The sequence below is a fragment of the Parasteatoda tepidariorum genome, chromosome 8, assembly GCF_043381705.1.
Source record: "Parasteatoda tepidariorum isolate YZ-2023 chromosome 8, CAS_Ptep_4.0, whole genome shotgun sequence".
NCBI lineage: Eukaryota > Metazoa > Arthropoda > Arachnida > Araneae > Theridiidae > Parasteatoda > Parasteatoda tepidariorum.
The window spans coordinates 7,815,214-7,839,528 of record NC_092211.1 but is presented as its reverse complement, the minus strand read 5'-3'; the positions used below and the strand labels follow the sequence as shown (position 1 = coordinate 7,839,528).

The following is a 24,315-nucleotide window of genomic DNA, read 5'->3' as shown; positions in this document are numbered from 1 at the left end:
ACCCAATTTTGGACTTACGATTGCTAATGTTCAACCCTGTAGCCATGTCATTTTGAACCCAATCCAGAAGACAAGGAAACTCCTGGATCAGTACCCCCAGAGGTATTGATTTGTTATGGGAACACGAAGGACTTTGTGACTAGACAGAATTTAACGTGCATCAGTCACCACTTACCACACGGGGAGTCGAACCCACGACCTCTTGGACATGGGTCCAGTGCCCTATGAACCAGGCTATCCCGGCCTCTTTTGCAGTGTTTGAAGCAAGCAAGTCAAAATCTACAAAACACTCAATTTCCTGCAAATTATCTTCCTAGTTGTTGTCCTTTTTTTTGTCAAGTTTATACGACTATTCCAGTTTGCAAATGGAAGCGTTTACTAAATTTGGTTTTTTTTTTTAATAAAGGTATCACACATCACATTTTAACCAATAATAAGACATATTTCTTCACCACTTTAACTGAGAATTAGGATTTTTTTTAAATTAAAATTTTCTTTTATAATCCTTACAATTACTTTTTCTTTTGTATTATTTTTATAAATATTCTGCAATTTTCTGCTACCAAAATTCGTATAATAATTTAAGAGTAATATGAATTTTGTGTGTAAATGATTAGTTAGCATTTTGAGAGAGAAAAAAAAACATTTTCATTTTTTAATTTATTTAATAGTTCATGCAGTTTTTTTAAAAAAATATTTTATGCAATTTTTTTTAATATTTTCAGAAGTAAAATTAATGAGCTTTAGAATGTGCTTCAGTTGTAACATTTCTTAAAAAAATTTTTTTATTGTCTTATGATTTTTTTGCTTCAAAGAAAAGATTTGTGCTGTTCACTAAAAAAAAGTTCTAAGGCCATCACTATCAATATAACTATATTAATTATATATAAACTTTTATATAAACTAGAATGCTCAAACTTCTTCTTGCTCCGCACACCGATCCCCGTGGTTTTCTCACATTTATCTTTGTCTGTCCAAAAAAAAAAAAAAAAACATTTTGTTTATAAAATCTAAAGTTTTTATAATTTTATGTGAAAACATTATGTTATATGTTAATCGTATCAAAACGAAAGATTGGAAAGAATTGGATTTGAAAATAATTTAACATACTTGGAAAAAGAAAATTATTTATACATAGGAATACACTATGCGGGACACAAAGCTAAGTATTAAATGAGAAGAAATTTTACTTGTTAACAACATATAAACGATAACTACATAACAGTTCAAATTGGAAACGAACTTAAACTCACTTTCATATTTTTAAAAATGCCAAAATTAGTATTTCGAAATATTTAATTTTGTTTTCGCATTACTTTATTTCATTTATTCATTTTTTGTTACTTATGGCATCATGTCAGGTGAAAGCTTATAAATAGAAGACCTAGAGAAAGATATTTTTCTACAATAATGGAAAAATAATCATTATTTAAAGTTTAAAAAAAAAAGGTAGAAAGAAAAAAGTATTCTTAAAAAATCACTAAAAATTACTATCTCTTTCAAACAAATTGGAGTTACGAAAAAAAAAGTTCAATAATGAAAAAGGCTCTTACAGATTTCAAATCTGCAATTGCATTTCAATAAAAAAATAAACTAGTACACGTGGTAATTTTTATAAAAACTTTTGCAATAGATCATTCTTAAACTAATAATCGAATCTTACTATCTTTTTTTTTATTCCATCGTAAGTATATTCTGTGGTGTAGAGAACATACAAGGTTCAAGTACCAAAGTATGTTGTCTACACCACAACCTTCTACATTATTTTACACACCTTCATAGTTACAAGTTTTTAAGTCTTATAGTTTTCGAGCAAACGAAACAAAAAGTAATATAAATATCAAAAAAATGTGGGAAAACAAAATTGCAAAAATATCATTTAAAACTGCAAAACACTTTCAAACAGAATAAATTTTATTTTTTTTATTAAAAAAAATTGTGTGAAGTTCGTATACTAACATGTGACGTTTCACAGTTCTCGAACTTATGATTGAATATTAATTACTTTACGAATTTTTAATATAGAGGAATAATATTTTCAACCACGTATAATTATCAAATCAAGTGAAATCAACTAAGATCAAAGACGCTGTATGGAAAAAGTAGTCATAAATTTCCGTCGCACTAGAGCTGTTCAAAGATAGCTCTTGGTCTAGGAATCATCCCGAGGGTCAATAGAGGGATTCGCTCCCCCGCTTTAATATAAACGACATGATAGAAGAAGTTGGATAGATAAGGATCTTACTGCAGCTTAGAGCGCCGTTAAACTTTAATCCGGACCTGGAGCAGACAAGTCTTGCCATTGTAACCGTCGTTAAACAGCCGATCCAAATTTTTAGTCTTACGACTACTAATGTTCAACTCAGTAGCCATGTCATTTTGAACCTAATCCAGAAGACAAGGGAACCTGAGATGAGACCTGAATCAAGTAGTGGGAGACATTTGCTTTCGTGGGGGACTTTTTGATGGAACTAACCCACATTTGCGTTACATGGAGAGGAAAACAACGGAAACCTCCCACGATTAGCCTGATGGCAACGGGATTTCAACCACTAAGGATATTTTTTCGTCAGCACTGTGGTCGGTACGAGCCGGGAGTGGAATTCGTATCGACTAGCCATCGATGGGATTCGAACCCAGTTCACCTCATTGGAAGGCGAACGCTCTATAACATACGTGTAATGGGTTTTTATTCGGCAGATTTTTTATATACCTCTTATTTGTATTTATTTTTAAGGTACTGCATTACAATGATAACCAATTGATACACGAATGTTAACAAGCACAAACTGCGTAAAAACAATAAAGCTGCACAGTATCACCTGAATAATTATGATTTTACTTAGAATCTTTTAGCGCGTCTAATAATTTGGCCACAGAATGTAAGAAACTTCCATGCAAAAAAAAAGCTAAGATCTTTTCATTCTGAAAATGCACTATTCTGAAACAGCAACACTGAATTTCTCAAGATCCGCTTTTTGCATCTTTTGCACTAACTATGACCAAAAAAAAAGCTTGATGAATGATTTGTTTTTAACTTATATTAAGTTAAGATACTAAAAACTAATTTTGTATCTGCAATGCGACTCGGTTGATCGAAGTGTTTCTGTATCAGGAAAAACTATCTTTCCAAATAAGTGCTTCCTTATCGCCTGATATTTCTGAAACTGATAATCACCCTCTCCCCAGATGTATTATTTCTGAAGAATCATCGGTGCGTGAACACCAACGACAGGGAAATCTCACTCTCTCATATGATCATTTACTTTCCTTCACGAAGAGAGTTGAATGATCATCTCTCTTTATATGTTGTTTCCAACATCCGGAGAATCTCAAAATAAAAATGTAACTCAATTAAAGCTTTTCTCAACTAAATGGAACTTTTAGAGTTTCATTTATAGACGGATCATCAGGAATAATTACAAATCGGTATTATTGATTGTTATCGTCAATTATTATAAACCGAAAAGGAAAAAATTATATCCTACTCCACTGTTTCTCAATGGGGGCGGTGAACTTGTTTTGGGCATAGGGAGCATGTTTTCTCATTCAAATTTAATTTTAAAAAACCCAAATAAAATTATTAAATTAAGATTAATTTCATAAATTAAATTAATCTGAAATTGATATTGAAGCGAAAAAGATTAAATTAATATCAGCAGTCTGTTTAGAAGAAATTTGGGTCCCCTTCACAAAATATCTTTTCATAAAAAACGGACAATTCACAAATTTGTTTATCTTCATTATTGTTTTGTTAATCGAATAAACCCTTCCCCCGGGGGGGGGGAGACGGTTCGAGACAAACTAAGTAGTTTCCCTAAGTTTAAATTCCAAATGTAGTATTCTAAGAAAGTATTTCTAATTTTACAAACATCGTGTGTGCGCATTCTTATTACTATTAAATCATATTTGTTTTGTAAATAAATAATTGAGCAATTAATATTTATTCATAAAATGAATTAATTGAATAATATGTAAATAAAAATTAATTTCTGGCAATTTTTTATACAAAATATTATAAATTTAAGAATTGTTTAAGTTTACTTCATGCATAACACATTAAAAGTTATACATTACTAAGTTGTGTTTTTAAAAATGTCAATTGAAATTATCAAAAATGAATATTCTGTGTTGATCAGTATAGGCTAAATATCAAATATTTGTATGTTGCATCTCTAATTTAGTAGCAGCATTGTTGGGCAGAATCTTGTATCGATTTACAATTTAAAAACTTCCTGAAAAGGTTTTCAGCAATTTTTGCAATAACAGGACCCTATTTGCACAAATTTACAAAAGCAGGACCTTGGTTGAAAGAATGTGACTTAACGCTTATTTTATATTCACAAATTATGAATTGTTTTTTCACAATTTTACAAAAACAGAACCTTTCACAAAATGTCTAGACAGATCCCTGAGTATAATAAATTAAGATTATCCGATTCACCATTTGTACCAGCAATAAAACGAACTTATGCGACACATATTCTAGAAGCGATTGTGTCAGATTTTTGTCTCTGACTCATTTAAGCCATTTGGCGAAAATTGAAATGCATATAATTTCAGTAGGAATGTTTGGTTTGACCCATGTTTCGTTAGCTCCTTTTAGTATTTTCCCCCAGTTTCGATTCATTTTCACTGTTTATTTGGCTAGGAAACTTGCGTGAATTAGTTCTTTATCGTAAATTATTTATTAATTTTGAAAAATAGTGTATTATCTTTCACCGTTTGTATTTTGCTGCNATTAGTAGTGGTAGTTACGCCACATTACTCCCCTTCCAGAATTTTATCTGTGATAGAATTCGATGAACAATTACCACTAGTTGATTAATGCTGTTTATTTATTAATTTCAATTTTTGCTCATTATATTTTTTTTCCAAGCATTTCGCTCATTTTTTTAATTTTTTTTTATAGCTTTTCGCTATTATTATTTTTTTCTAGCATTTCGCTCATTATTATTTATTAACCGGGAGACTTTATTTACTTCACCGGATTTCTCTCTTTTTTTTTGAGCAGTATATTTTTTTAAGCAAATCAACTGTTTAATGTGGATTCATCCATCAATATTGACAATTTCTTATCACGTCCGTAGGTCACCAATGTGGGGGAATTAATTATCGACTATGTCAACCTTCATCTATCAAAAGGTACCTCCTGATAGAATCGAGTTAACATGTCTTATATGCTAGTGATTTGTTATTTAACATTTGTAGTGGTAGTTACGCCACAACACCATCCAGACGCATCTAATGTAATCAAAAACATCACATTAAGCATCGCCAACGAATTGATGAGATGGCTGAAGACGTTGAAGTTTCCTTTTATAAAACCGTCGTTGAACAGGCGACCCAATTTTTATGGGCTTACGATTACTAATGTTCAACTCCGTAGTCTTGAAATTTCGAACCCAATCCAGAAGACAAGGGAACTCCTGGATCGAGTATTGGGAGAAATTTGCCTTCGTGGAGGATATTTTGATGGCGCTAACCAGCATTTGCGTTGCATGGAGAGGAAAACCATAAACTACCACGGTTAGTCTGACAGCAGGGGGACTCTAACCCATGATCCGTCTACCACTGAGGATATTTTGCATCACCACTGTGGTCGGTATGAGCCGGGTGTGGAATCCGTATCAACCAGCCATTACTGGGATTCGAACCCGGTTCACCTCATTCGGAGGTGCACTTTCTGGTACAATAATCGCGAGCACAACTCGCAAGGCCATAACTATGCCGGGGCACCGCCCTGAGTACCCGGCGTACAAGGGAGCCCCATATATATGAGGGTTATTCAAATGAAACTTGGTCAGTGCGTCTAACTTTGGAGTAGACGTAATGGGGAGTCACGTAACTGCTTGTATGGCAGCACCATCTATTGGTAGAGAGACTGACGCATGCGCAACGTTTGACGTTGCATAGTGACAGTGTAGTTGCACGCCGAAGAGAAGGTCGTTACACAAGTTATCGTCCACTACGGAACATGCAGGGGAGTAAGCAGGAAAGAGTGCGGTGAGAAAGACATTGCAACAGTTTTGGTGGGAAACGCTTAAACATCCACCATACGGTCCAGGCCTGGATTCGACAGCAGCCTACTAGCTTCTTCAAAGGCTAGTGTCACAGTGAGATAAATGTGCCAACAGTTTTGGCGACTATTTTTGAGTATGTGTACACTGGGTATAACTACATTTGAGAGTTAATAAAATCGTTACCGTTACTTTACACTAGTGAACGGGTTTCATTTGAATGCCAATCATATATATATAGAAAGGAAATTGTGTGAGGATGGAATTGCTGAAAATTTTCTTTTTTGTAATTGCATATCTACTTTAACATGAAGGGAAGGGTAAAAAACGGTTAAAAGAAGAGAAATATTTCTCAAAAGAACAAACACGCTTCGTAGAGTTGATTGCTAGCACTCTCTTTATATTGTGTCTCACTTAGTTGTTTCCTCTACTATCTAGAGTCAGACCCAGTGGCGTGCCAACTGGGCCCTTCTAAAATTTAAGTGATGGGGCCAACAATGTGTTTCGCTCCTCCTAAAATTTAGACACTCACAAAAATAAAGTCAAGTAAAATTGGTAATTAAAAAAAGCTTTTTTTTCTCAATTTTGATAATGTGCTTTACATCTTCTGATATTTAGTCGTTAGCCAAGACAAAGTCAAGTAAAATTGGTAATTTTAGAGTTAAAAAAAAGCTATTTTTTCTCAACTTGGAAGCTATACATCAAGTTGGAGAGTTTATTTTGTTCTGAAATTAAACTAAATGGGCGAATAATGTGGTTTTTGACATTTAGAAAAGTAATAAAAGTAGAAAAAATACTTTATTTCCAATTTTTACTCTATTTTCCGGTAGAAAGCTTTATTTTCTTCAGAAATAGTAATGAGAGGGCGAACAAAATGTTTAGCTCCTTCTGAAATTTCAACGTGAGCAAAAATAAAGTAAAGAAAAATTGGTAGTTAAAAAAAGTTCATCTTTGAATCTATTTTCAAAATAGAAAATTTTCTTTTTCTCTAAAATAAAAGTGAGGGGGCAAAAAATCTGTTTCGCATCTTCTGAAATTCAGACATTTACAGAATAAAATCAAGTAAGAAATTTTAGAAAGAAAAAAAAAACTTCCGAAGCAACTTTCTAAACAGAATACTTCATTTTCCGTTTAAATTATAGTAAGGGAGTAGAAAACTTGATTTTCTTCTGATATTAAAGTAAGGGGGCAAAAATATGTTTGTATCTTCCGAAATTTAGACTTTTGCAATAATGAAGTCAAGTAAAATTGGCTGTTTTTTAATAATATATTCGAAACTAAATTAAAAAATTAAAATTTAAAAAAAAAAAATCTCATTCCAATTCATACTTTTAATACTGTAGCAAAGATAATATGTTTCACAGGTAGATGAAAAAAATTTATTGAGAAACTTGAGCACTTTCAATAATTACATTATTTAACTAGTTTTAAAAACTAGAGAACATAGGACGTCCATTTCATTTTAATAATTTTTAAGTGACATTGACTTAATATTAAATTTGTTCACTTTATTTAAGATCAGGATTTTGTCCACAGTGGGAAAAACCACGAAGAAAACCACCCCAAAGAAATAGGTTTCTTCCAACTTAAGTGGAAGAAACTCTTTTTAAAAAACAAATATGAAGTAATTAAACAGTTTTTAATTGCAATCCAGTTGAAATAGTAGTGGTAATATTCCAGCTATTTAATGTATCATTTTTAAATAAATGAAAACTAAAAAGTTAGAAAACTTTTTTTGGTTTTCTTAAAAAGTTAAAATAATAAGTTTTTCAATATTTTATTTTAAAAAGTATAGTAAAACTTAAATTTATAGTTACATAAAGAACAGTCAAAATAGCACAATCAAATTTTATTAATAATACCAAATTAACAAATCTTAAAATTTAAACGAAGATGCTGACGAAGAAGAAGAAGAAACGAAAACACATATTGAATTCTCAATTACAAAGAGCTACTTCTTATAATCAAATGATGTTAAGTACGAATATTCCAACAGACTCTTAAATAAAATGATATATCGATTTTTAAATTCTCCATAAAACTGATAAATATATAAACAAAGTTTTTTTTTTCTTAACTTAACGTGATAAACTTTAAACTTTCTGTTTCTGTATCAAATTTTATTTTGAGTTATTCTTATAAAAATTATGAAACAATTGCATTTTTAGTTTCTTTCATTTTGTCCAGTTTTTTCCACTGAACTGGAAGAAATCTTCTGGATAAAATGCCAACGATGTTAAACATAGATATTTTTGTGATAAACCATTTCTACATAAACATTTATGTTTATTTGAAGTAATATCGTCGCTGCAAATCCAATGCTATTTCATTACTTACATGTTCCACTTTCTTTCAGCGTTTGCTCTTACACTGGCAAACAGGAAGTCATGTGATAACGGGGAGCTCTTCGAAGAACAGGGTGCGTAGCCAGATTTTTCAACAAAAAATAAGCACCTTTTAATTATTTTTTAAACACTCACAATATTTTTAATCACTTTCCCCCCAAAAAATTCATAATTAGGATCTGTGCAATAATAAAAATTATTTTTTTCTATGGCTTAAAGTTCTTCATTTATAAACATAAAATCAATAAAATTAAAAAATTTTACAGAATCAGGATTAAATAAATAATTTCTGATAAATATTGCCAAGAAAATTTTGAAAATCACGCATTTTTTGTAATTTAGAACCACAAACAGAAGGTCAAGAAAACTGAGATGGGCACAGTAGGCCTTGGCCCTCTATGGGCTGTCGAGCCACTAAGTTTAAGCACTTTATACAAACCCCGAATAAAAAAAAGCATCTTTAAGGGCTTTTAGAAAATGTAAATCAAAAATAAGCACCTTTAAGCACTTTTTAAAAATGCTACGCACCCTGAAGAAGAAGCATATTTTTTTTCTTATTGGTATATGAGAAATTCATTAGGTTATACCTTAAAATGAGGATCGCAGCAAGCGGGCTGTTACAAGAAAGAGCAGCAACGTAAGAATTAAAGAAAATGCAAGCGATCGGGAAAGCGGGTAAAAAAATAGATAAAATAAGCTTTTGCAAAACGCAGAAGAGATTGCAGCTATGCAATACTGATTCAAATTATCAATTAAACTCAAAATTCAAAAAACATCTTTTTTCATTTTGTAACGATTGCAGGGGTGATTGTGAGCCCAACTCAAAAATCCTGAAAATTTCACGAATAAAATCCTTATTGATGCATTTCAAAAAATTAATGTCTTTATAAATTTAAATCATGGATATTTTCAGAACATGAAATTCTAACTAACTTATATGCAGCATAATTTAAATGAATAATTATGTATAAGGTTACTTTTATCTATAATCATATTGTTTATTCTACTAGAAGAAAATATTTACAAATGAAAGAGATGCCAAGTTTAAATCCCGGGATTTTTAAACAAAATATACAAGAATTTTCATATACATAAATGTGATCGACGATTTCTTGAGACTTCTGGAGCTTGGATAGCGAAAAATCCGGATTTTTTCTGGAGCACAATCATCTTTACGATTGTAACTGGAAGAATTTAGATAAATAGTAGAAAATTAATTATATAAAACACTTTTTCAAGAAAACCAAGTTTGTTTTTTTTTCTTCAAAGAAAAAAAAAACGTTTTGTTTAAATTACATTGGATTAAATTGTGGTTAAAACCAACTTGATTTAAAACAACCCTCCTTACACTTAATAATTTGGACTCTATCAATAATAATATTCACTTAACACTTGCACTAAATACTTTTTATTGGTACAGATTACATCACTCTATATTTACCTCATTTTGATATATTTCACTTTCCTTACATTTACAATGTTCGCAAACTGAATAATCTAAAACAAAACAAAAAAAGTATGTATAAATTTATCACCACATCAAAAAAGTAGTATTTCATTTGTTGATTCATGAAACAATTCGTAAACCAATTCAGAATGAAAAATAATACAAAAATGGCAAAGAAAATATTAAAAGCAAAATTATGGGACGCATGCACAAATAGTTGCTGCTATGCATGTAGGTATCAACCATAAAAAAAATTAACAACTAAATGAAAGATATTGCAACTAATTAGTTCGTTTGATTACAATAAAAATACTATACAAATAAAGTAAAAAACAATAATACATTTATAAACCTTAAATTTGTCAGGAAAAAAGGAATCAAAACACATTTATGGAGAAGAATAGATTCTGCTTTTTCAGCAAGCACTGGTTCAAATATTCGTAACAATGTTTTAGATATTTGGTTTTCTAAGTAATACTGCGTATCAATTAGAATGTTATTTTCTAGCACATAAATCGGATCTTCAGATTTCAAATAAGCAGCTGCCTTTTTTACTTGCAGCTATTATACAAGGGTATTTTTGGACAGGTAAAGTATTTTTGGAGGAATTCAAAAAAATGATGTGTGGCTCAGAAGATCCAAATCTAGAGCTTTATCACTCATATAATGAACCTGACATTATTAACTTTATTAAACGACAAAGAATAAAAAGGGCAGACCACGGTATCAGAATGGATGAAGACCGTACCGCAAAAAGAGTTTTCAATGCCAGACCAGTTGGCACACGAAAAAGAGGCAGGCCGAATTTGAAATGGATAGATGGCCTAGAAAAAGACCTTTTGGTCTTAAAAGCTAAAAACTAGAAACAACTAGCAGGAAAAAGGTTATCCTGGAAAAAACTTCTTGAGAAGACCAAGGCTCACTCTGGCCTGTCGTGCCATGGATGATGATGATGAATTTAGTTTGTTTCATACATGATTGCACATTAATCCTTTAAAACCAATTTTGGAATGAAAGCATGGATATGTATTTTGTTACTCTCAGTCTCAGTGATGTAATGTTCTGCAAGTTTTATAAATTTCATCTAATATCCCAAGTACAATCTGAATCGCTATTATATATTGTTTTGAGGCCATTCAGAAAGTAAAATAAGACATTGGAAAATGGGTTTATAGCTCTATATATGATAACCTACTTAAAATTTATACTTCGATAAAAGTATATTTTAAAACTTAACAATGAGCCAGCTCAACATGAGCTTGTTTAGCGGCATATTCTTCATCTGTTTTTGCAAACTCTTTAGTAATGACTAATTGTGATATGTCTATTTGGTTACAAAGCAAATCTGCTATAGTTTGCTTGGCATAGTCACAAGCACCCTCTGGATCCCTAAAATCAATTCATACTACACAACAAAACTGACAATAAACTATAAAAATATATCTTACTATACACTAATATTTGCGCACATAAAATAAAATCCAATAAAACCCCTAATAAGAATTTATTAAATGATCTAAACCTTATAGTCTATCTGATACCAATCTTTAAATTAAAATAATTAGATAAATTGATGTGTATAGTGAGCAAAATAGTTAACAACTTGGATAAATTTGATCTAATAATTGGATTTACATGTATTAAATAGGACTCCCTCTAAGTTGTTTGAAGGCCTAATAAAAAATATGTTAATTAATTAGGGAAGATGATATTTTAAATAATGGCATCAGATACAAAAATGTATTTTCTTTGAATAAATATAATTTTTTTCCCAACAGATTTTGATTTTTGACCCAGAACATGAAGGNTCTCAGTGATGTTGTTCTGTAAGTTTTATAAATTGCATCGAACATCCCATGTACAATTCAAATCATCATTGCATGTTGTTTTGAGGATATTCAAAAAGTGAAATGAAACATTAGAAAATAGGTTTATAGATCTATCTATACACGATAACCTACTTAAAATTTACAATTCATTAAAAGTACATTTTAAAACTTACCGATGAGCCAGTTCAACATGAGCTTGTTTAGCTGCATATTCTTCATCTGTTTTTGTCAACTCTTTAGTAATAACTAATTGTGATATGTCGATTCGGTTACAAAGCAAATCTGCTATAGTTTGTTTGGCATAGTCACAAGCACCCTCTGGATCCCTAAAATCAATTCATACTACATAACAAAACCGGCAATAGACTGTAAGAATATGGTAATATATCTTACTATACACTAATATTTCTGCATGTAAAATAAAATCCAATAAAACCTAATAAGAATTTAATAAATAATCTAAACCTTATAGTCTATTTGATATCAATCTTTTAACTAAAAGAAGTAGATAAATTGATGTGTATAGTGAGCAAAATAGTTAACACCTTGGATAAATTTGATCTAATAATTGGATTTACATGTATTAAATAGGACTCCCTCTAAGTTGTTTGAGGGCTTAATCAAAAATATGTTAATTAATTAGGGAAGATGATATTTTAAATAATGGCATCAGATACAAAAATGTATTTTCTTTGAATAAATATTATTTTTTTTCCCAACAGATTTTGATTTTTGACCCAGAACATGAAGGGGAAAAAATCTGTAGTTTAGGTATGAGAACAATCTAAAGTTTGAATCCTTCGATGTTAAACCAATAAACTGATGTCACATTTTGTATGCCTTATAATTCAATTTTTTCTTAACTTTTTATAAATTAATTAACAAAAGGTAAATTAATAATTATTAAAAGTTAATTTTTGCATAGAATTAATTACCTTTGGACAAACAAGTTTCATAATCATTTACAGAATACTTTTGATTTGCTTTATATGGAGAGACCTCTGATATGGAGAAGTACGCAAAATTTGAAATAAATTTTAAGGGGCTTAAACTACCAACTAATTTCCTGCCTAAACTAGTCGCACCCTATTTTTCAGATTGCTGTATCGTGACGGTCAAGAATATAAATACTTAAACATATTTATATACATACATGCATACATAACTGCCATCTTTCACTCTTTCCGAGAGTGGATTTTCCAAGTGGTTGTAAAACAATTTTACAAAAAACAATCTTACACAAAAATATATTTATATTTCGACCAGGTCGAAACTTGCAATCCTAAAAACCATTATGTTTTTATATTTTTGTTGCAATTTTTTACATGTAGTGCTGGTCAAACTCATTTATAATTATCATAATTCAAATGTTTAATGGAATAACATGAGTTTCACTATTACTTTAAATATGAAAATAAAATCTTCTTGGAAAACCAGAAGAGTTGGCAGCTATATATATATATAAGTTTATGCAAAAAGGGATGCTTTTGTGTCTGATTATGAAACTTAAAATATTGTAAGCACTAATTCATTAGAATATTTAAGGATTGGCTCTTGAATACACAAGATTGACTCCTAATGTGCATCTATTTGTTAGATAAAAACTTCAGAGTGTTCACTTTTTTTTTGCACTGCACATCACAGAATATATGATGAAATGGATCTATTTTTTTTACTACAAAAGTAATCATTATATTTTTATTAACTCACCTTTGTACATGCATTTCGATTTGCAACAGAAATTTTGACCATTTTCTAAATAGCATCAAATCTCTACTATACCCCAAAACAATGCGAGTTTCTGTTGCTTCCTTGTCATTTACAAGCAGAATTTAGTCATTTTATCACAATGGAATTTAATGTAAATTAACAATTCGACTAGCTGGTGCGCTCAAGTGGAACTCTGTGCTAGGTGGCTACGCAAAGTTACAGTTCGTTTTCCGCATGGTGCAAGAAAAATTTTGACTTAAACCAACTAACACATAAAAAATGCCAAAATGATTTTGTTTTTAAACAGTCCTAAAACAAAACATTTAACAACATATTCATCATTACAATAATTAAACTTTCAAAATCAAAAATTCTGTGGGGAGAGAAATTATAGACAATGTCAACCTTCATCTATGGAAAGGTACCCCACCATAAAATCGAGTAACATGTCTTATATACTAGTGAATTGAAATTGTATATTTGTAGTGGTAGATACATTAAACATTTCCCCCCATGTCTTTCGAAAATAATATGCCCTACAATTCCAGTTTATCAACAAAAAAAAACCCTTTTTTATTTACTAGAAAAAAAGCAATCTTCAAAGATTTTATTCTATTAAATATTTATAATTTTCTTTTATTTTTATCCTTACACTCTCTGTCTCCCAAACATATTAAAAAATGTTTGCACATAAATGTTATTTTTAAAAATACTAAAATTAAAAAGGTTTTAGAAGGTTCCGAACCTGTCGATAAAGAGTTTCTTTAAACAAGAATTGATGAGATTTGCAACCAAAGGACAATTATCTCTTCTCGTAGTTTCAATTCCTTTGCAATCCATTTTATCACGGATTTCTGGCCTCATAAAGTAAAGATCAGCATATTGCTTGGATAATAAACCTAAATAAATAAAAAGAAAAAATGCTTTATTAAATTCCCTTTTTTACAATGTAATAACTTAGTAACATTCAATATAATAACATTATAAAAAACCTTGTAAAATTTCTTTAAAATAGGGCTGTAGAAACTGCGCTCCTAAATAGTAAATTAAATTTTGTTTCTGAATTTCATCTAAAGCACATTTGCTGGTGGCAGAGTTTCAGTTATTCTGTTAAAATGACTATAAACGAATAAACAAATTTAAATACCTGTGATCGTTTATTTACTGAAACTAATGAGATAGTGTTAGAAATTAGAGCAAGGATGATTACAGGAAGCAAGTGCTACTAAGCTTTACAAAAATTAATGAGATTTAGTTATGTAAATATTAAACTTAAAATACTAATAAATAAGGTGATTGTTTGACCCATTATGCTATATGGATCAGAGAACTGTTCTTTTAAGAATATAAAAAAGGAAAATTTTAAGAAAGATTTTTGGCATAACTTGCAAAGATTGAACGATCAGAAGTAAAGAGATAACAGTAAACACTAGCTATATTAAGAACTACAAAAATAAAAAGAAGCCAATAAATCTAACCAAACATAACTTAAGAAGGGACAAAGGTGCTAAAGTATTACTTAGACAGAAAATCAGGAGGGCTCATATAATCAAAAATGTAATAAAATTCCTTTGAACTAGGGGTGCACAAACTGAGATTTTCTAAAACCAAGACAAATTAAAACAAATAGTAAAATTTTGAAATTAAAAATGTAGTTTATGTACAATAAAAAAGAATAACATTAATTATGATACAAAACAACCTAGCGTACTTACTATAATAATTACCACTATACTACTATAATAATTTTTAAAAAAAACTTTAAATGTTTTCAATTGAAAATATTACATTCATACAATATCATAGACATACACACCTGCAAATACAACAGATAACTTGTTGTACTTAATTTTTATAACAAACTGATATTGTTCGCATGTTAATATACTTAATGCTCAATTGAAAAAATATGCATTGCAATCCCACAGAGCTGAAGCTATTAATTTTTTCTGTGGACAATTCTGAAATATAAATACAGTGAAACCACTCTCCGTTCCACAGTAAAATGGTCAGTACTTCCATTGACTTCAAAAGGTACATGATTTTTCGCAAACAATTTTAATTTTCCTCAGTGTCATTTTCTTGGTGCCACTTGTGCTGGCATCATAAATAAAATTTAGTGTCAATAAAAATGACCCCTACGGATAGAATTGAGTAAAAACAAATTTACCAATTACGAATGATAGAACTATTTTAAATAAATAAACAATTATGTTTTTTGTTTAAATTTGCATTTAATTTTATATCATAAAAATTAGTTTACTTTAAAAAATGAGAGGTTCGTTTGGTTGAGATGCTAGTTTTATCTAAATTAACCTTTTTTTCTAATTTAACTTTTATCTCTGAAACTAAAACATTGATGGCATCGTCTTTAGTGCACAATCTTTTTTTTTAATATATTTTTGGCACAATACATTTTTTTAAATTCTAATATTGTAGGCAATATTCTTGCATTTTGTAGGCAAATGCAATTTCGAATTTTGTAAATCATTACACAAATTAAAATTAGTAAATAAATTGAACGATAATAATAATATAAAATTCATACATAAATTAAAAATCGTAAAATCCCTGCAGTAACACCCAAAATAAAGATCACGAGAATAGGGCTCTGTAAAAATGAGATACTCACATAAGGGTATGTAAAATATGGTGTTCTTTTTTTTAAAAAAAATAAGCGAGAAAAAGCATAATTTCTAGACTGAACTATGTTTTAAACTTTGGTAATTACTGAAATTTTTATTTTATATTAATAGTTTGAAATTCTAGCTGAAGCCAGTCATTACAGATTTTTTTTTAAAATCTCAAATCTTCCTGTCTGACGCGCAAGAAAGACTCTTTGGAAGAAAAAAAACTCTGCAAAAAAATAAAAACTTTTTTCAAAAAATTATGCAGAAAGGAAAACCAAAATTTTCCCCTTCCAAAATGAAAAATCTTTCTACAAAGACTCTGTAACATTCTGCTAGAATGTCGCTGTAATTCTGTCACAGGGCTTGTCAATATGTTTTCATCATTTTTGCCATTTACTAATTCAGGTGAAGGAACACCAGGTTACACTGAAATACCTTTTGAACCATTACAATTGAGTCCTAGCACGTGAAGATTCAATCATTAGATCATAAGTTATACAAGGTGGTCCATTTTTTCAGCGCACCGTACACCATATATTTGAGTATATTTAAAGTAATGTGGTAACAGTAATATTTTTCACACACCCATTCGATTGAGTATTCATAGCAAAAAGTCATACACCAATTGACACTTCAAGAATAAGAACTTGCAACTTACAGTCAACAAAATTATTAGTTTTAATTTCCTGTCGCTCACTACATCATGTTTGAAAAGAACTTTTAAACTACACAATCTTAAATCTACAACTTAAGTCAATTAAAAGCATTTTTTATTTTTATCTAAGAATTTAAATTTAAAAAAAAACTCACTTTTTCTTAAACTTGATTTGTTTAAAGTACAAGAAAAAAAATATTCAATCGATAAATATAAGATTAAAATAATCTTACATTAGTTGGGTTTGAAAGTTTATTTATTGAAAAGAGATAAAATTAGACATTTTTTAAATTTTGACATACACGGGAAACATTTGCCTCAAATTTTAATAAAAAAAATTTACTATTATAACTAAAATTAAATACTCTTTCCTTTTTAACATACTTTCATTGAGTCAGCTACTTATGACTAAGCCCAAAAAAATTTAGACATTTATTTTCTCAATTTATAGACATAAAAGTAAATAGTTATCTCAAAAGAATATATTTTAATGCTTATAAATGAATAAAACTTTTTTTCTTTTCAAAAAGTTGTTTTGAAAGTTTATTTGCTTAAAATGAAAGGAAAAAAAAATACAACAATTAATAGATGCATTTTTAAAACAATCCAGCATTAGTTTGATTATAAAGTTTATTTATTGAAAATTTGAATTTTTTAAATTTTAAGAAATGGGAGAATTTTAATAAAAAAAACTGCCTCACATTTTAATAAAAAAAAAAATTTACAATTCAAACTTAATAATAACTCTTTTCTTTTTAACATACTTTCAATGAATCAGTTACTTATGACTAAACCCAAAAGAATTTAGATTCAGATATCTATTAATATTTATTTTCGCAATTGATAGACACAAAAGAAATTAATATATGAATGTTTATAAATGAATAGAATCGTTATTAACCTTTCTTAAAAGTTGCGATATGACTTTAATTTGTTGATCTCTCAGGATGCATAGCCAAATCTTTCAACAAAAAATGAGCACCTTTCAGTACTTTCTAAGCACTCAAAAAAAATTTTAAGCACTTTAAACATTAACAAAATGCAAAATAATTTTCAAAGACTTTACAAAATTATGATAAAATAACTATTTTCTGACAAAGAACTTTTTTCTTGCTTATATTAGCCAATGTAAAAAGATCAGATAGATTCCAGAGTGTGGAAAATGAAGTATGAAATTGAGAATATCTTGCAAAATGCAACAGAGTTGCAGATGAGAGTGCAATAATCTCACCAAACCCAGCTCAGTATATGTACATGCGGATCCGCAAGCTTTTATGAAACACGCAAAATGATTGGCGCTTTCATACCCTACGGTTCCACGCTACGCCAAAATAGATTGTGGTTGAATGAATTGTGAAAACGTTGTATAGAACAATACGAAAATAATGCTTTTGCATAAATTTCAATGAAAATTGAGATCATATTTTCACCAAAAAACTATGATTCCTTTATTTTTAATGTGAAATATGGATCAGATTTTCTGTGTCAAAAATTATTATTAAATGAGGAAGGGAACATTTCAGTTTAACTAAAATGTGAAATTTTTACAGCAAATAATTCTAATAGATGTTAGAAGTGTTTAACTCAAATCTCAATAAGTGATTACTGTTACCGACAATTTTAAGACTGGTTATTTTCCAGGCATAATATAGGAATATTCCAGGTTTTTTGTAAAAAAATTGCAACTCTTCCTGACTATTCCCTGATTTTTGGAGTTAAAATAAAATTCCCTAACAATACCTGGTTTTCCCTGTTCTCCCTGAATGGTGGGAACTCTGTGATTAAAATTCTGATTTCGGGGAGCACTGGCGACCTAGTTCATAAATATTCAATATAAAAATGGATAGCAGTTTGAATGAAAGCGAAATTTTTTGACATTTTAATTCTAATACGTGTTTTAAAAGTTTGATATAACATATCTTTTTGTGCATATTATGTAAAAAGTTAAGGATAATGTTAACATGCTATGAAAAGTTTTATTGAAAATAATGCAATAAATTAATTTTTTTAAAAATAATTTATGACAAACATAAACAATTTTATGTATATTGTATATGCAAAGAATATACAGAATATTTCCATAACTGTGAAATTATTTTTTAAAATTAATTAATTTGTTTGTGAAATTTTACTGCGAATTCTACAGTGAAATTAAAAAAAAAATATTGCAATATAGTTGTTGCCCTGGCCATTAAGGCAAAAGGCATTTGTACTCAGTTATTCGGAGTGTCTCACAAAAGACTAAAATTTATACAGTTAAGGAGCCTCCCTCAAGAAGTTGTCACATTTCGTCCCAACTAAATAAAAAAAATATTATAAAATGGATAGTACATATTTTAATAAGCTATATTTTTAACTGTGTGTAACATTTAATAAGTTACATTTTTAACTTTCTCAAATGTTTAATGTGAATCCTCTTATTTATCCCCTTAACACACAGATGTTTTGAGAAAAAACGGCCAAAAAAAATAAATTTTTTTATGTAAAACAATTGATTCCACTCCTGGTTCAACTTTTCTTTTGGTGGACAATTTTGATATACTACGTTTTTGTTCCATGGAAAAAGGCTATATTTTATTCTTGAATACATAAATGTTATAGCTTACAACCCTATGTAAATGATGAATATCAATAAAAAGATTTTTTTTTCATAGCTTTCACATTGTTATTTTTAATTCTCGATTATATTCGAGTGTGAAAAATCATAGCAGCATAAAGCAGCTCGAATTATCTCGAATGCGCAGTTTAGCCTGTTTAGTGTGCTCGAATTAACTCGAGAACACAAGTTCAGGGGTTAAACAACAAAAAACAAAATTTTAGAAACAATGTTATCTATCAAGAGTTCTGCATCAGAAAATTCCAAAATAAGAACATTTTAAGACACTGAAAGTCTGTAAAGAAAAAGAAGGAAAAAAACAATAACAAAAGAAAAATTTAGGACTTTTTGAGGACATTGAAAACTAGCTGTGTGAATTTAAAATCATTTTAAATATATAAGAAAACTGCTTAAATATTGCCCTCGTTTGCCATTTATTAAATATCTTAAATAATGGCTTTCTAGTACATAATTTTTAACAAGGGAAACTGACAAACAAATTGTATATACAACCACAGTAAACTAGCCATTCTAATCCTACATTATGAAAATCAAGTGGATATTTAATAGCTATTTTTTAATATATTTCAATCCATTAAAAAAATTGTAATCACATGCTATGATAGAAATTAAGAAAATTTAGTCAACAGTCCAAAAGTAACAGTAACTAAAAGATTATTAGTCCGTACATATTTCCATTGATTTCAAAATTTTTTTTATTCCTTCTTTAAAAAATTAATTAACCTTTCAAGCCTTCAGCCTCTGGAAAATTACTCGCTATGTACTACTCTCCCATCGAATAGCATGGGGAAGCCAGTTTTTGATGAAGGAATGCTTGCAGCTTGTTCAGAAAAAGCCGGGACTAACGCTTAGAAGATTAAATGCATTTTAATAAAAAAATTTCACACAATTATGGTAAAATATGCCATTTTGTGACAAAAATACAGACCAAAATACAAAAACATCATTCATTTACATTGAATTTCCAGGTAACCATAGATAATTTATTTTATAAAAGTCCCAAAGCACCATTAATTTAAGCAAACGAATTCTTAAAATAACTCACTTTCAAAAGTTCACTCTGGTAGGACAAAACCTGCTTTTCAATGATGGGAGCACATGAATTGAGAATGAAGGGACCTTTTTCACCATGTTTGCAATCTGAATGACCGAGATCATGTTGAGAAACACACCTAACATAAACATATTTGCTCATAAAAGGAATTTATGACAAAAGTTTACAGTAAGAAAAACAATGTTATAAAACATTGTTTACAAATAGGAATCAGAGTGGTTTATGACAGAATGGTTTAATCCACAATTTAAACCGTCCTATCCAAAACCTACTTACTCGAGCTATGTCACAATTTTAAAAAAATAATGTGAAAAATAAAATTTTCATTTTTCAACAAAAAACAAAATCAAGATATGTTTTAGTTTTATTAAAAAAGTTTATAATTAATTTTAATACTGCATTATATATCCTTATGCAAAAAACATAATTTATCAAGATTTAAATCATATTTATTTATATTTAAGGGACAAAGTATTCACTTTTGTTGTTCAATGAATTGTGGAGCTTCAAAAGTTATAAATTTTTTCCTATTATATTACATTATTTTCCTTTAATAAGTTAAAGCAAATTGTATAAAAAGTATCAAATATTTATAAATATATGTAATTATTATGTTTACATTGGTTACACATATAGAATTTTTACTTCTTCCTAATGTTCAAGGTTTTGGACACTTTAAGACAGTAAAACCCAAGTGTCTTGTCCAAAACCAGTTTAGGACCTCCAAAGCTTGTACATAAGATTCTTCATCAAAAATTAAAACTATTTCAAACATCTTTAAACACATATAAAATCTTCAAATACAAAATCTTTAATTACATATAAAATTAAATATTAAAATGAGTTCAAATATATTGGAACAAATTCACATTAAAATTGTAAACATAAATAAGAAAAGGTTCAAGCTTCTTACATACTTTTAAATCACATAATTATACTTTTTGAAGATTATAATTGCATATTACACTTTCAATGATAAATTAGAAAAGGTTTAAGCCTCATAGTCACATGCATAATTATAAACCATTACAATTTTGAAATTTGTCTGGATTCTTAATCTTGGAACTAAAAATTAATTACATCGAAATAATATTATATGAAATTTCTCAAATGTAAGGAGGTATAGTTCGTTCACCAGGAGTTGGTACTCGACTCTACCTCCTCGGACGAAGAGTTCATTTCAGCGAGGGAGTAAGAGGAGAAACGTCTCTGGGATTGAAATTGAGAGAACCTTGAATGCGTGCCAAACCCAAACACCAAATTCTTGTTCAGTCACTTACTTTGCTTTATCATCAGCTATTATACCTTTCGCTACTCTAGCTAATTACATATATAGCAGCAAAATGTCTCAAAAACGACAAATTATTCACATAAAAGAGAAAAATATTATCAAAATCATGAAATATTTTATGGGAAAAAAATGCACATAAAGATTTCAAAATAAATATTTTTGTCATACGATTGCTAAATAGCAACCTTGTTCAGGATTGTTCACATCCTTCTCCCAAAAATAGCAAAATAGTATAGTTGGATGCAGTGGCGCACGCAGAATTTTTTCAAGGGGGGTGTTCATAATTTTCTGAAACAACTAAAAGAAATTCGAATCTGTTATAAAGCACTATTATTTCCCTAATTTAGACAGCTAGACAATTTTGACTTTTTATTTAGACAACATTGTTTAGTTAAATTTTGATTTGATTTTTTAAGTTAAATAACATAACGTAATATTTTCTGAAAAAAGTTTAATGTCATGTGGGTGGAAAGTAACACTTTGAGGGCCACTTTCACATTCATCAGATTTTGTTATACTAGAAACGTTTTCTTCAACGGAAGTATCACATTTCTGTAAACAGAAAAACTTACATGGGTACTAGATGCTGTCACCTCACTAATTTCAGGTCGTGATTTTTTCTCAAAATAATTAAAAATTGCTAAATTCTTGCATTAAAAATTGTTAAATCCTAAAGATCCAAGAACAGCAAATATATGTATATTGGTACAGAAATATCCGCTATGCTACGATCTCAAAGTTTCGAGATGGAATTAATAACTTCAATGAGCACAGTATCTCTGGTATTGTTACTGATTTCTTCACTAGTCGAAATACTGGCGACGACAGGTTCGGCGATTGAATAAACTTTTTGTTAAGACAAAACAAAACAGATTTAGCAACAAGCTCCGAAAGACAAGCAGCAGCGATAACTCTTAGTCTGACTAACTAATTCCATTGTACTCCGTTCCCCCTTTTATTTAATTTTTCACCGCGTCTCCAAAATTCTCAAATTGTCTCAAAGACGACAGAACGTCTAGGATTCAAGAATCATCGCGTAAAGACCTCGCGAATGACAGTCAGTCTCGAAAACTATACTGGCAGGACAAAAAAGGAACCAGTCCATAACAGTATCACGTGAATTTGGTTTCAAAAGTACAACCCTATTACAGTAAATGTATTCTCAGTATTCTGAGAAATACTGTGAGAAAAAAAAGTAGGTATAAGGTTAATAAAAATATATAGTCATAAAAATAATAGCTCGCATAATTTTACTTAAATTTTTATTTTTTCCATTTTGTCTGAGCTCAAGGGGGTGTTTAAACCCCTAAACCCCTCCCATGCATATGTCACTGGTCGGATACCACGTGATGAAGGCGGAGCCAAGTGCCAACTCCTGATGAACAAACTATGGACATCTAAAGAAAATTTACCTGCTCGTCCAGTGCATTCAATATCAAAACTCAATATACGAACAGGTGAGTTTTTCGATCATTCCCCTTCTGGTTCGTGTGATACAAAATCATTCCATGCCATGTTTAATTCAATTTGGCAGCGAGATGAAGCAGACTTGCATAACTTGACAATAAAATATATTTCATAAGTGGCACTTCAATCCAGTTGTAGTCAACTACTTTTGTGTCTACCATAAACCTATAAGTATAATCAAATCAATAAAAAATATATAATATAGGTCATAATAAGTAAATTTTGCACCTCGCCAGTGGCGAAACTAGCATTTTTAAACTTGAAATCTTTTTTTCTTTAAAAAAATTTAACATTTTTTACCATTTAAAAAACTGTTATTATTAAAAATGTAAGGCATTTCTTTCTAAACATTTCTCAAAATATGAAAAACATTAAAAGGGTCATTTCTGAAATAAAGAAAAATTTAAAAAAAACAACTAAGAACAAAAGTAATTTTCAGATTATAAAATATTCACATTTAATAATAAAAAAAAATCAAATGTAAATGAATTGTATTTTCAACCAAAAAAAAAAGTATCAAGTGGCGACTGATAGGCAATTTCTTTAATTGCCTATCAGTCATTTCTGAAATGAAGAAAAATGTTAAAAAACAACTGAGAACAAAAGTAATTTTCAGATTATAAAATATTCACATTTAATAAAGAAAAAAAAATGAAATGTAAATAAATTGAATTTTCAGCCAAAAAAAAAAAAAAATTATCAAGTGCTGACTGATAGGCAATTTCTTTAGTTGCCCATCAGTCATTTCTGAAATGAAGAAAAATTTTAAAAAACAACTGAGAACAAAAGTAATTTTCAGATTACAAAATATTCACATTTAATAAAAAAAAAATCTAATGCATATTAATTGTATTTTCAGCCAAAAGAAAAAAAATTATCGAGTGGTGATTGATAGGCAATTTCTTTAGTTGCCTATCAGTCATTTATGAAATGAAGCAAAATTTTAAAAAACAACTGAGAACAAAAGTAATTTTCAGATTATAAAATATTCACATTTAATAAAAAAAAAAAATCAAATGTAAATGAATTGAATTTTCAACCAAAAAAAAAAAAAATTATCAAGTGGCGACTGATAGGCAATTTCTTTAATTGCCTATCAGTCAATTCTGAAATGAAGAAAAATGTTAAAAAAACAACTGAAAACAAAAGTAATTTTCTGATTATAAAATATTCACATTTAAATAAATAAAAAATCTAATGTAAATTAAATGTATTTTAAACCAAAAAAAAAAATTATCAAGTGACGACTG

At 29.3% G+C, this 24,315-nt stretch overlaps 1 protein-coding gene across 4 annotated transcripts in view; it reads right to left on the bottom strand.

The window, feature by feature from the left end:
* Positions 1 to 24,315, bottom strand: part of LOC107454616 (uncharacterized) — a 52,527-nt gene that overhangs the window by 16,752 nt on the left and 11,460 nt on the right. For 2 of the 4 annotated variants that reach the window (XM_071184204.1, XM_071184206.1), the window contains 4 exons: positions 23,011 to 23,230; positions 20,299 to 20,425; positions 14,097 to 14,250; positions 9,807 to 9,862 (listed from right to left, as the gene is read on the bottom strand). Coding sequence is in view for 1 of the 4 variants with exons in the window: in XM_071184203.1 (XP_071040304.1) it covers positions 9,807 to 9,862; positions 14,022 to 14,043 (78 nt within the window). In the remaining 3 variants the exon portion in view is untranslated. Of the gene's footprint in view, positions 1 to 9,806; positions 9,863 to 14,021; positions 14,251 to 20,298; positions 20,426 to 23,010; positions 23,231 to 24,315 lie in introns of all 4 variants that reach the window. The other 2 variants (XM_071184203.1, XM_071184205.1) reach the window with 2 other exon arrangements.